At 28.5% G+C, this 12933-nt stretch overlaps 3 protein-coding genes across 3 annotated transcripts; 2 read left to right on the plus strand and 1 right to left on the minus strand.

Annotated features, from left to right (window-relative positions):
• The first annotated feature begins 1006 nt into the window (after positions 1–1006).
• LOC139824280 (probable cytochrome P450 6a23) lies at positions 1007–3631 on the plus strand. Its single transcript, XM_071796794.1, has 6 exons — positions 1007–1040; positions 1586–1955; positions 2173–2501; positions 2674–2907; positions 3016–3270; positions 3387–3631. Exons 1-6 carry the CDS (start codon positions 1007–1009, stop codon positions 3548–3550), a joined length of 1386 nt encoding a protein of 461 aa, XP_071652895.1. The 3' UTR covers positions 3551–3631.
• Positions 3632–3802: 171 nt separating this feature from the next.
• LOC139824283 (probable cytochrome P450 6a20) lies at positions 3803–10141 on the minus strand. Its single transcript, XM_071796796.1, has 7 exons — positions 10108–10141; positions 9191–9560; positions 8634–8974; positions 8236–8466; positions 4487–4720; positions 4124–4378; positions 3803–4005 (listed from the first exon to the last, which is right to left on the minus strand). Exons 1-7 carry the CDS (start codon positions 10139–10141, stop codon positions 3803–3805), a joined length of 1668 nt encoding a protein of 555 aa, XP_071652897.1.
• A 633-nt stretch (positions 10142–10774) lies between these two features.
• LOC139824281 (probable cytochrome P450 6a20) lies at positions 10775–12161 on the plus strand. The gene is made up of 3 exons (XM_071796795.1): positions 10775–11171; positions 11388–11728; positions 11896–12161. The coding sequence occupies exons 1-3, from the start codon at positions 11038–11040 to the stop codon at positions 12144–12146; spliced, it is 726 nt and encodes a 241-aa protein (XP_071652896.1). The 5' UTR covers positions 10775–11037; the 3' UTR covers positions 12147–12161.
• The last annotated feature ends 772 nt before the right edge of the window (positions 12162–12933 follow it).

Below are 12933 nucleotides of genomic sequence, written 5' to 3' on the forward strand. Positions count from 1 at the left end.
ATCTTTCGTGATAGTTGTTAAATTTGTCTAAGATGTATTGCGCTTTGTCACGTGGAACTGACAAAATTATATCGTCGCAATTATTTTATTGTTGCTCGATAATAAGGTGAACACCACCTTTTATAGCGAGACTAAATGATTTCTCATTGTAAACGAACGGCTTCGCTGTCCGGGGATGAGGTTTAAATTTATATTTTGACAAAAGAGACGCGAGTCCAATTTTTGTTACTATGGATCCAAATTGCCTTCCTAAAAAGTAATAATACCAATGGAATAAAATTTATATAAAACATTTGTGTAGTAACTTAATTATTATATAGATTTAGCAAGTTTTTTCTTATCAGTCTAAAAAGTATTTACTCATCCTTTTCATAGAAAAAAAACTATACAAAAATTTAGAAGATTAAACTATTAATTAAGTTATTAATTAAATATTTTTATAAATATTTTTGCGAAAAAGAGAGAAACCCCAACATATAATTAAGTGTACATTTTAATTAAGTTACACTTAATTAAAATATGTTCTTTTGCGCAAAAATATTTTAAAAATATTTTAAAAATATTTTGTGCTGTATGGGAGCTTCGAACCAAACAACTTTTGTCTGAAACAATTTTTCCAATCTCTTTTACTTTAATAGATATTCAGCTAAATCACTTAAAATGATACACCCTGTATATATGCAAGTGTATGTCTTATTCTTACATCGATTTTATTTTCGCTCTTGTTTTATTTGAGCTTATAAATTTTATTTACATTTATAAGATCTATGCGCGAGATTGTTATAGGAATCGTTATAGGGAGCGTCGACAGTACGCTATCTCCTTATTATTTTTTTTATAAAAAAGTTGTTTTTTCTCTTGTTTCAAATCCACTATGGTACTTTTTGAATCAATCGAGGCTTTCATCATTGCCCTGACAATTACATACATATATTATAAATACCGTTTTAATTTCTGGAAAAAGAGAAATGTATTTAACCCTACACCTTTGCTTCCAATGGGAAACATGACAGCCATCATGACAGGAAGAAAGCAAGCAGGCGAGTACCTCTATTACTTTTCATAATATTGACATAGACAATGTGAGTGTATAATTACTTTTTTGAATGTCTCCACATTTTTCATTAAATAAAATATACAAATAATTTAGATAGAAATGACAAAATTGAAATTTAAGAGTAAAAGTAATTTACAAATACAAAGTTTTTAATATAGCAATATGGTAAATTAGGATTGTGTGTAGAATAAATCCCAGATAGATTTCTATTCATATTTAATCAAAAAATATATGACTAATTAATAAGTTATGTTTTCATCTGCAATATAATTCTGCAAAAAATTATTTTTACATCATGAAACAATATGCCAACTAAATAAAAAAAATTTTTATGGAAAGGAAGCCTTATATATGTACTATTCGTTATATGACTTATATAAATACCACAATTTATTATCACTTTCTTTTTTATAATCATTACAGATATGTTTGTACTTTTACTAAATTATTAATAATTTACACTGTTTTTATTTGTATTTTTACTTAAAAAAAATCGCAGAATTATGTAAAAGAAAAATTTATCAACAGGTGTATATGCTCATGATGTCTATTTAAAATATAAAGATCATCGTATTTTTGGAGTGTATCTGCTTTTTAAACCAATCTTGGTGACCGCCGATCCGAACATTATTCAAATAATATTGACAAAAAAGTTTGAAAGTTTCCACGACCGTGGCCTGTACATTAACGAAAAAATAAATCCATTGTTCGACAATTTGGTTTTTATAAATGGAAAGAAATGGAAAAGTTTACGCCAAAAATTAAGACACACTTTTACTACGGAAAATTTAAAGCAAATGTTCGATATTGTGAAAGAATGTGGGGAAGAACTTACAAAGTTTTTGGAGACCAAAGCAAAGATGAGAGAGTCCGTTGAAATGAAAGATATGTTTGCAAGGTATATTCTTTTAAAGACAAAAAGTGTAAATATTATAGGATAAAAGAGAATAAATAACATATATTCACGTAATGAAATTCTTTTAACTTAATTTTTATACATATATCAATCTTTCTTTATTCATTTAAGTTATTTCTTATATAATTTTATAACATCTTTAATGTTTCGTACATTTCGATAAAAGTTACTAAAAATTAGTTACCAATTTGACCAACAGATATACGATTGATGTAATCATGTCAACGACATTTGGTATACAATCTAATTGCATTAAGGAGCCGAACAATGAGTATCGAATTCAAGGAAAGAATATTTTAAGGATAAAAATAATACGATTCATCCTGTCTATATCCATTCCGAAAATTATGGACTTTTTTTCCATCCCCCTCACAGACCGAAGCATTACAAGCTTCTACACAAATATATTTCGAGAGACTGTGGAATATAGGCAAGCTCATAAAGTGATAAAAAAAGATTTTATGGATCTGCTCATTCAACTCATGGAGAAAGGCCATGTTGACGATGACAAGAAGACCGACGTAACATGTTAATATACATTTTTACATATTACATATTATATTAATATACGTAGTTTCCCTATATATATGTTTTAAAATTTTACATTTGTTATCTCACGTTGCAGTTTTGTAAATCAAACAATTAAGATTTCTCTTGAAACAGATTATTACAAAAACTATATTATTTTATTCACCTGCAGCAACCATAAATAAGTTTACCATGAAAGAAGCGATTGCCCAAAGTTTTATCTTTTTCCTCGCTGGCTTCGAAACCTCCGCGGCGACGGCAACATTCGCTTTATACGAATTGGCGCATAATCCAGATATACAAGACAAAGTTCACAAGGAAATCGACAAAGTGTTGGCAAAACATAATGATGGTCTCACCTGCAAGGCTATTAAAGAAATGGAGAATCTTGAAAAAGTAATAGATGGCAAGTATTTTATAATAAATAACAAAAATATTATAATATGTAAGTTTAAATAAATTGTTTGTATTTTGGATTAGATATATTTTCTTATTTTTCTTTTACATATTCCAGAGACTCTGAGAAAATATCCACCTCTTCCAATGTTGAATCGCATTTGTACCAAAGATATAACGCTATCATCAACAACCGATATTCATCTGCCAAAGGGGACTTCGATTCTAATACCAATACTTGGGCTGCATCGGGATCCATCGATTTATCCTGATCCAGATAAATTTAATCCGGACAGATTCAACCTAGACGAGAAAGCAAGAAGGCATGGTTATTCTTATTTGCCATTTGGACAAGGACCACGAATCTGCATTGGTAAGGATATGAGTAAATCTATCTATAATTTATTTATCAAATTATTGTTTAAAATTATTTTTAACGTCTTGCACGTTTTATATAAGTTTTATTCCATTGGTATTATTAATTTCTAGGAGCGAAATTTGGAAAAATGCAAACAAAAGTCGGACTCGTGAGTCTTCTTTCCAAATATAAGTTCAAACCTCACTCTCAGACTGCAGTGCCATTTATTTTCAACGAAAAATCATTTGGTCTCGCAGTGAAAGGCGGTATACATCTTATTATCGAACAACGATAAGATAATTGCGCTCTTCCTAAGACACGTATATATTTCTAATAACATAAAAGTAATCAATAAAAAAGTAAAATAATACTTTTATTTAAACCTGTTGTATAATATAATAATATATTGTTTAGTTGTAAACGTGAATGTGTGCACTTTTCAATGCACAATGTTTTAAACAGTTACGATATCTCTGAGCTATGATATCATAATTTGAACATACTATTTCCATGTTATGTGACCTTTTTATTGATTACTTTTATGTTATTAGAAATATATACGTGTTTTAGGAAGAGCGCAATTATTTTGTCGTTGTTCGATAATAAGATGTATACCGCCTTTCACTGCGAGACCAAATGATTTTTCGTTGAAAATAAATGGCACTGCAGTCTGAGAGTGAGGTTTGAACTTATATTTGGAAAGAAGACTCACGAGTCCGACTTTTGTTTGCATTTTTCCAAATATCGCTCCTAGAAATTAATAATACCAATGGAATAAAACTTATATAAAAGTCGTGCAAGACGTTAAAAATAATTTTAAACAATAATTTGATAAATAAATTATAGATAGATTTACTCATATCCTTACCAATGCAGATTCGTGGTCCTTCTCCAAATGGCAAATAAGAATAACCATGCCTTCTTGCTTTCTCGTCTAGGTTGAATCTGTCCGGATTAAATTTATCTGGATCAGGATAAATCGATGGATCCCGATGCAGCCCAAGTATTGGTATTAGAATCGAAGTCCCCTTTGGCAGATGAATATCGGTTGTTGATGATAGCGTTATATCTTTGGTACAAATGCGATTCAACATTGGAAGAGGTGGATATTTCCTCAGAGTCTCTGGAATATGTAAAAAAAAAATAAGAAAATATATCTAATCCAAAATACAAACAATTTATTTAAACTTACATATTATAATATTTTTGTTATTTATTATAAAATACTTGCCATCTATTACTTTTTCAAGATACTCCATTTCTTTAATAGCCTTGCAGGTAAGACCATCATTATGTTTTGCCAACACTTTGTCGATTTCCTTGTGAACTTTGTCTTGTATATCTTGATTTTCCGCTAATTTATATATAGCGAACATTGACGTTGCCGCGGAGGTTTCGAAGCCAGCTAGGAAAAAAATAAAGCTTTGGCTAGTAGCTTCTTCCATGGTAAGTTTAGTTACGGTTGCTGCAAGTGAAAAAAATAATGTAGTTTTTTAAATGATCTGTTTAAAAAAAAAATCTTAATTATTTATTTACAAAACTGCAACATGAGATAATAGATGTAAATTTTTAAGACATGTAGGGAAACTGCGGGTATTAATGTAATATATAATATGTAAAAATATATATTTACATGTTACGTCGGTCTTCTCATCATTGTCAGACTCAGCCTTGTAGCCTTTGTCCATCAATTGAATGAGAATATTCATAAAATCGTATCTTATTATTTCTTTATGCGTTCTTTTATTTTTTACACTTTTTCGAAATAGGTTCGTGTAAAAGGTGTTGACTGATCGGTCTATGAGGGGAAATGAAAATAAATCCATAATTCCAGGCATAGACATATTCAGGATAATTCTTGAAATTTTCATCCGTAAAATATTTTTGCTTTGTTTTCGATATTCATTATTTGATTCTTCAATGCAATTTGATTTTATACCAAATACCGTTGACATGATTACATCAGTGGTGTATCTGTTGGTCAAATTGGTAACTAATTTTTAATAACTTTTATCAAAATGTACGAAACATTAAAGATGTTATAAAATTATAGTATAAGAAATAACTTAAATGAATAAAGAAAGATATGATATATATATAAAAATTAAGTTAAAAGAATTTCATTACGTGAATATGTTATTTATTCTCTTTTATCCTATAATATTTACACTTTTCGTTTTAAAAACAATATACCTTGCAAACATATCTTTCATTTCGACGGAATCTCTCATCTGTGCTTTGGTCTCCAGATAGTTTGTAAGTTCTTCCCCACATACCTTCACAATATCGAACATTAGCTTTAAATTTTCCGTAGTAAAAGTGTGTCTTAATTTTTGGCGTAAACTTTTCCATTTCTTTCCATTTATAAAAACCAAATTGTCGAACAATGGATTTATTTTTTCATTAATGTACAAGCCACGGTCGTGGAAACTTTCAAACTTTTTTGTCAATATTATTTGAATAATGTTCGGATCGGCGATCACCAAGATTGGTTTAAAAAGCAGATACACTCCAAAAATACGATGATCTTTATATTTTAAATAGACATCATGAGCATATACACCTGTTGATAAATTTTTCTTTTACATAATTCTGCGATTTTTTTTAAGTAAAAATACAAATAAAAACAGTGTAAATTATTAATAATTTAGTAAAAGTACAAACATATCTGTAATGATTATAAAAAAGAAAGTGATAATAAATTGTGGTATTTATATAAGTCATATAACGAATAGTACATATATAAGGCTTCCTTTCCATAAAAATTTTTTTTATTTAGTTGGCATATTGTTTCATGATGTAAAAATGATTTTTTGCAGAATTATATTGCAGATGAAAACATAACTTATCAATTAGTCATATATTTTTTGATTAAATATGAATAGAAATCTATCTGAGATTTATTCTACACACAATCCTAATTTACCATATTGCTATATTAAAAACTTTGTATTTGTAAATTACTTTTACTCTTAAATTTCAATTTTGTCATTTCTATCTAAATTATTTGTATATTTTATTTAATGAAAAATGTGGAGACATTCAAAAAAGTAATTATATGTACACTCACATTGTCTATGTCAATATTATGAAAAGTAATAGAGGTACTCGCCTGCTTGCTTTCTTCCTGTCATGATGGCTGTCATGTTTCCCATTGGAAGCAAAGGTGTAGGGTTAAATACATTTCTCTTTTTCCAGAAATTAAAACGGTATTTATAATATATGTATGTAATTGTCAGGGCAATGATGAAAGCCTCGATTGATTCAAAAAGTACCATAGTGGATTTGAAACAAGAGAAAAAACAACTTTTTTATAAAAAAAATAATAAGGAGATAGCGTACTGTCGACGCTCCCTATAACGATTCCTATAACAATCTCGCGCATAAATCTTATAAATATAAATAAAATTTATAAGCTCAAATAAAACAAGAGCGAAAATAAAATCGATGTAAGAATAAGACATACACTTGCATATATACAGGGTGTATCATTTTAAGTGATTTAGCTGAATATCTATTAAAGTAAAAGAGATTGGAAAAATTGTTTCAGACAAAAGTTGTTTGGTTCGAAGCTCCCATACAGCACAAAATATTTTTAAAATATTTTTAAAATATTTTTGCGCAAAAGAACATATTTTAATTAAGTGTAACTTAATTAAAATGTACACTTAATTATATGTTGGGGTTTCTCTCTTTTTCGCAAAAATATTTATAAAAATATTTAATTAATAACTTAATTAATAGTTTAATCTTCTAAATTTTTGTATAGTTTTTTTTCTATGAAAAGGATGAGTAAATACTTTTTAGACTGATAAGAAAAAACTTGCTAAATCTATATAATAATTAAGTTACTACACAAATGTTTTATATAAATTTTATTCCATTGGTATTATTAATTTTTAGGAAGGCAATTTGGATCCATAGTAACAAAAATTGGACTCGCGTCTCTTCTGTCAAAATATAAATTTAAACCTCATCCCCGGACAGCGAAGCCGTTCGTTTACAATGAGAAATCATTTGGTCTCGCTATAAAAGGTGGTGTTCACCTTATTATCGAGCAACGATAAAATAATTGCGACGATATAATTTTGCCGGTTCCACGTGACAAAGCGCAATACATCTTAGACAAATTTAACAACTATCACGAAAGATTGAAGTTTACTATTGAATTTGGAAAGGACCGTACTTTAAGCTTTTAGATCTGCAACTGCACATAATTAATGACACTGTTATCTTGGACTGGTATCACAAGGATACATTTTCAGGCAGATATTTGTCTTATTATTCGAATCATCCTGAGTGCCATAAAATCGGCACGATATACGGGTTGGTCGATAGAGCCATACTACTATATCCCACCCTGTATTCCAGTCCAAAAACATAAAATTGTGTATTAATATATTGAGAAGCAACTGTTATCCTTTGGATTTAATTTTCAAAAAAATTAATATAAGATTGAACATGTTAATCAACGGTAAACTGAATCATAAGGTGCGCGATAAAAATGAGGTGGAAGCTAATGACGATTGAAAATAGAAGAAAGATTATTGTAATGCCGTTTATAAACAATATTTCCGAAAAAACAGCTCATCTTTTTGACAAAAAAAAACACATAATAGGGTACGGAGTTCTTAACAAATTGAATAAATTCATAAAAACACAAAAAGACGTTAATGCATTGTGTTCGAACAATAATGTTATCTATAAAATCAACTGTAATGATTGTAATGCCTCCTATGTGGGGCAAACCAAACGGCAACTAAGAACAAGAATTAACGAACACAAAAACAATTATAAATTGGATCCATCAAGACATTCAGTTATCACGGAGCATATGTTGAGTTCGGATCACACATTTAATTGAAGTTTCTGGATATGTTAAAAAAAGATATAAAGATATATTTGATCAAAAATACAAGCAATTTATCTAAACTTACATATTAATAACGAAATATTTTTGTTACTTATTGTAATACTTGCCATTTATTACTTTTTCAAGATATGTCATTTCGTTTACGGCATCATAGGTCAGACCACCATGCTTTTTCAATATTTCGTCAATTTCCTGACGAACTTTGTTTTGAATATCTTGATTTTCCGCTAATTCATATATAGCGAACATTGACGTCGCCATGGAGGTTTCAAAGCCAACTAGGAAAAAGATAAAGCTTTGGCTAGTAGCTTCTTTCATGGTAAGTTTATTTACGGTTGCTGCAAGTGAATAAAATAATGTAGTTTTTTAAATGATCTGTTTAAAAAAAAATCTTAATTATTTATTTACAAAACTGCAACATGAGATAATAGATGTAAATTTTTAAGACATGTAGGGAAACTGCGGGTATTAATGTAATATATAATATGTAAAAATATATATTTACATGTTACGTCGGTCTTCTCATCATTGTCAGACTCAATCTCGTAGCCATTGTCCATCAATTGAATGAGAATATTCATAAAATCGTATCTTATTATTTCTTTATGCGCTGTTCTATTTTTTATACTTTTTCGAAATAGGTTTGTGAAAAAGGTGTTGACTGATCGGTCTATGAGGGGAATTGAAAATAAATCCATAATTTCAGGCATAGACATATTCAGGATAATTCTTGAAATTTTCATCCGTAAAATATTTTTGCTTTGTTTTCGATATTCATTATTTGATTCTTCAATGCAATTTGATTTTATACCAAATACCGTTGACATGATTACATCAGTGGTGTATCTGTTGGTCAAATTGGTAACTAATTTTTAATAACTTTTATCAAAATGTACGAAACATTAAAGATGTTATAAAATTATAGTATAAGAAATAACTTAAATGAATAAAGAAAGATTGATATATATAAAAATTAAGTTAAAAGAATTTCATTACGTGAATATGTTATTTATTCTCTTTCATCCTATAATATTTACACTTTTCGTCTTAAAAACAATATACCTTGCAAACATATCTTTCATTTCGACGGAATCTCTCATCTGTGCTTTGGTCTCCAGATAGTTTGTAAGTTCTTCCCCACATTCCTTCACAATATCGAACATTTGCTTTAAATTTTCCGCTTTAAAAGTGGGCATTAATTTTTTGCGTAAAGTTTTCCATTTCTTTCCATTTATAAAAACCAAATTGTCGAACAATGGATTTATTTTTTCGTTAATGTACAGGCCACGGTCGTGGAAACTTTCAAACTTTTTTGTCAATATTATTTGAATAATGTTCGGATCGGCGATCACCAAGATTGGTTTAAAAAGCAGATACACTCCAAAAATACGATGATCTTTATATTTTAAATAGATATCATGAGCATATACACCTGTTGATAAATTTTTCGTTTACATAATTCTGCGATTTTTTTTAAGTAAAAATACAAATAAAAACAGTGTAAATTATTAATAATTTAGTAAAAGTACAAACATATCTGTAATGATTATAAAAAAGAAAGTGATAATAAATTGTGGTATTTATATAAGTCATATAAATAATAGTATATATAAGGCTTCCTTTCCATAAAAAAATTTTTTATTTAGTTGGCATATTGTTTCTTGATGTAAAAATGATTTTTTGCAGAATTATATTGCAGATGAAAACATAACTTATCAATTATATAGTCATATATTTTTTTATTAAATATGAATAGAAATCTATCTGGGATTTATTCTACACACAATCCTAATTTACCATATTGCTATATTAAAAACTTTGTATTTGTAAATTACTTTTACTTTTAAATTTCAATTTTGTCATTTCTATCTAAATTATTTGTGTATTTTATTTAATGAAAAATGTGGAGACATTCAAAAAAGTAATTATACACTCACATTGTCTATGTCAATATTATGAAAAGTAATAGAGGTACTCGCCTGCTTGCTTTCTTCCTGTCATGATGGCTGTCATGTTTCCCATTGGAAACGAAGGTGTAGGGTTAAATACATTTCTCTTTTTCCAGAAATTAAAACGGTATTTATAATATACGTATGTAATTGTCAGGGCAATGATGAAAGCCTCGATTGATTCAAAAAGTACCATAGTGGATCTGAAACAAGAGGAAAAACAACTTTTTTTATAAAAAAAATAATAAGGAGATAGCGTACTGTCGACGCTCCCTATAACGATCCCTATAACAATCTCGCGCATAGATCTTATAAATATAAATAAAATTTATAAGCTCAAATAAAACAAGAGCGAAAATAAAACCGATGTAAGATAGAGAGCTAAACGTATGCAGATTATTCGATACAGGAATAGAATGGTTATTGTGATACAACTCATATACATTTATACGTGTGCAGGCAATTGAAAGTTAGAGTAAACGAATATTTAGAACTTACTATTTGTTGGAATATATATTATGTATATTACGTATATATATGTATACGTAAAATAATATATTATATGACTTATATAAATACCACAATTTATTATCACTTTCTTTTTTATAATCATTACAGATATGTTTGTACTTTTACTAAATTATTAATAATTTACACTGTTTTTATTTGTATTTTTACTTAAAAAAAATCGCAGAATTATGTAAAAGAAAAATTTATCAACAGGTGTATATGCTCATGATGTCTATTTAAAATATAAAGATCATCGTATTTTTGGAGTGTATCTGCTTTTTAAACCAATCTTGGTGATCGCCGATCCGAACATTATTCAAATAATATTGACAAAAAAAGTTTGAAAGTTTCCACGACCGTGGCCTGTACATTAATGAAAAAATAAATCCATTGTTCGACAATTTGGTTTTTATAAATGGAAATAAATGGAAAACTTTACGCAAAAAATTAATGCCCACTTTTAAAGCGGAAAATTTAAAGCAAATGTTCGATATTGTGAAGGAATGTGGGGAAGAACTTACAAACTATCTGGAGACCAAAGCACAGATGAGAGATTCCGTCGAAATGAAAGATATGTTTGCAAGGTATATTGTTTTTAAGACGAAAAGTGTAAATATTATAGGATGAAAGAGAATAAATAACATATTCACGTAATGAAATTCTTTTAACTTAATTTTTATATATATCAATCTTTCTTTATTCATTTAAGTTATTTCTTATACTATAATTTTATAACATCTTTAATGTTTCGTACATTTTGATAAAAGTTATTAAAAATTAGTTACCAATTTGACCAACAGATACACCACTGATGTAATCATGTCAACGGTATTTGGTATAAAATCAAATTGCATTGAAGAATCAAATAATGAATATCGAAAACAAAGCAAAAATATTTTACGGATGAAAATTTCAAGAATTATCCTGAATATGTCTATGCCTGAAATTATGGATTTATTTTCAATTCCCCTCATAGACCGATCAGTCAACACCTTTTTCACAAACCTATTTCGAAAAAGTGTAAAAAATAGAAGAGCGCATAAAGAAATAATAAGATACGATTTTATGAATATTCTCATTCAATTGATGGACAATGGCTACGAGGTTGAATCTGACAATGATGAGAAGACCGACGTAACATGTAAATATATATTTTTACATATTATATATTACATTAATACCCGCAGTTTCCCTACATGTCTTAAAAATTTACATCTATTATCTCATGTTGCAGTTTTGTAAATAAATAATTAAGATTTTTTTTTAAACAGATCATTTAAAAAACTACATTATTTTATTCACTTGCAGCAACCGTAAATAAACTTACCATGGAAGAAGCTACTAGCCAAAGCTTTATCTTTTTCCTAGTTGGCTTTGAAACCTCCATGGCGACGTCAATGTTCGCTATATATGAATTAGCGGAAAATCAAGATATTCAAAACAAAGTTCGTCAGGAAATTGACGAAATATTGAAAAAGCATGGTGGTCTGACCTATGATGCCGTAAACGAAATGACATATCTTGAAAAAGTAATAAATGGCAAGTATTACAATAAGTAACAAAAATATTTCGTTATTAATATGTAAGTTTAGATAAATTGCTTGTATTTTTGATCAAATATATCTTTATATCTTTTTTTAACATATCCAGAAACTTCAATTAAATGTGTGATCCGAACTCAACATATGCTCCGTGATAACTGAATGTCTTGATGGATCCAATTTATAATTGTTTTTGTGTTCGTTAATTCTTGTTCTTAGTTGCCGTTTGGTTTGCCCCACATAGGAGGCATTACAATCATTACAGTTGATTTTATAGATAACATTATTGTTCGAACACAATGCATTAACGTCTTTTTGTGTTTTTATGAATTTATTCAATTTGTTAAGAACTCTGTACCCTATTATGTGTTTTTTTTTGTCAAAAAGATGAGCTGTTTTTTCGGAAATATTGTTTATAAACGGCATTACAATAATCTTTCTTCTATTTTGAATCGTCATTAGCTTCCACCTCATTTTTATCGCGCACCTTATGATTCAGTTTACCGTTGATTAACATGTTCAATCTTATATTAATTTTTTTGAAAATTAAATCCAAAGGATAACAGTTGCTTCTCAATATATTAATACACAATTTTATGTTTTTGGACTGGAATACAGGGTGGGATATAGTAGTATGGCTCTATCGACCAACCCGTATATCGTGCCGATTTTATGGCACTCAGGATGATTCGAATAATAAGACAAATATCTGCCTGAAAATGTATCCTTGTGATACCAGTCCAAGATAACAGTGTCATTAATTATGTGCAGTTGCAGATCTAAAAGCTTAAAGTACGGTCCTTTC

The sequence above is a fragment of the Temnothorax longispinosus genome, unplaced genomic scaffold, assembly GCF_030848805.1.
Source record: "Temnothorax longispinosus isolate EJ_2023e unplaced genomic scaffold, Tlon_JGU_v1 HiC_scaffold_310, whole genome shotgun sequence".
Classification (NCBI taxonomy): Eukaryota; Metazoa; Arthropoda; class Insecta; order Hymenoptera; family Formicidae; genus Temnothorax; species Temnothorax longispinosus.

Excerpts from the sequence above, each read along its gene's own strand:
- LOC139824283 (XM_071796796.1), bottom strand. The coding sequence starts at position 10,141 with ATGACAGCCATCATGACAGGAAGAAAGCAAGCAG. Across the intron at positions 8,467-8,633 it reads TGAGAAGACCGACGTAACAT|CAACCGTAAATAAACTTACC; the intron begins GTAAATATATAT and ends ATTCACTTGCAG. Across the intron at positions 4,721-8,235 it reads TCTTGAAAAAGTAATAAATG|CAACCGTAACTAAACTTACC; the intron begins GCAAGTATTACA and ends TTTCACTTGCAG.
- LOC139824280 (XM_071796794.1), top strand. The coding sequence starts at position 1,007 with ATGACAGCCATCATGACAGGAAGAAAGCAAGCAG. Across the intron at positions 1,041-1,585 it reads GACAGGAAGAAAGCAAGCAG|GTGTATATGCTCATGATGTC; the intron begins GCGAGTACCTCT and ends ATTTATCAACAG. Across the intron at positions 2,908-3,015 it reads TCTTGAAAAAGTAATAGATG|AGACTCTGAGAAAATATCCA; the intron begins GCAAGTATTTTA and ends TACATATTCCAG.
- LOC139824281 (XM_071796795.1), top strand. The coding sequence starts at position 11,038 with ATGCCCACTTTTAAAGCGGAAAATTTAAAGCAAATGTTCGATATTGTG. Across the intron at positions 11,172-11,387 it reads ATGAAAGATATGTTTGCAAG|ATACACCACTGATGTAATCA; the intron begins GTATATTGTTTT and ends TTTGACCAACAG. Across the intron at positions 11,729-11,895 it reads TGAGAAGACCGACGTAACAT|CAACCGTAAATAAACTTACC; the intron begins GTAAATATATAT and ends ATTCACTTGCAG.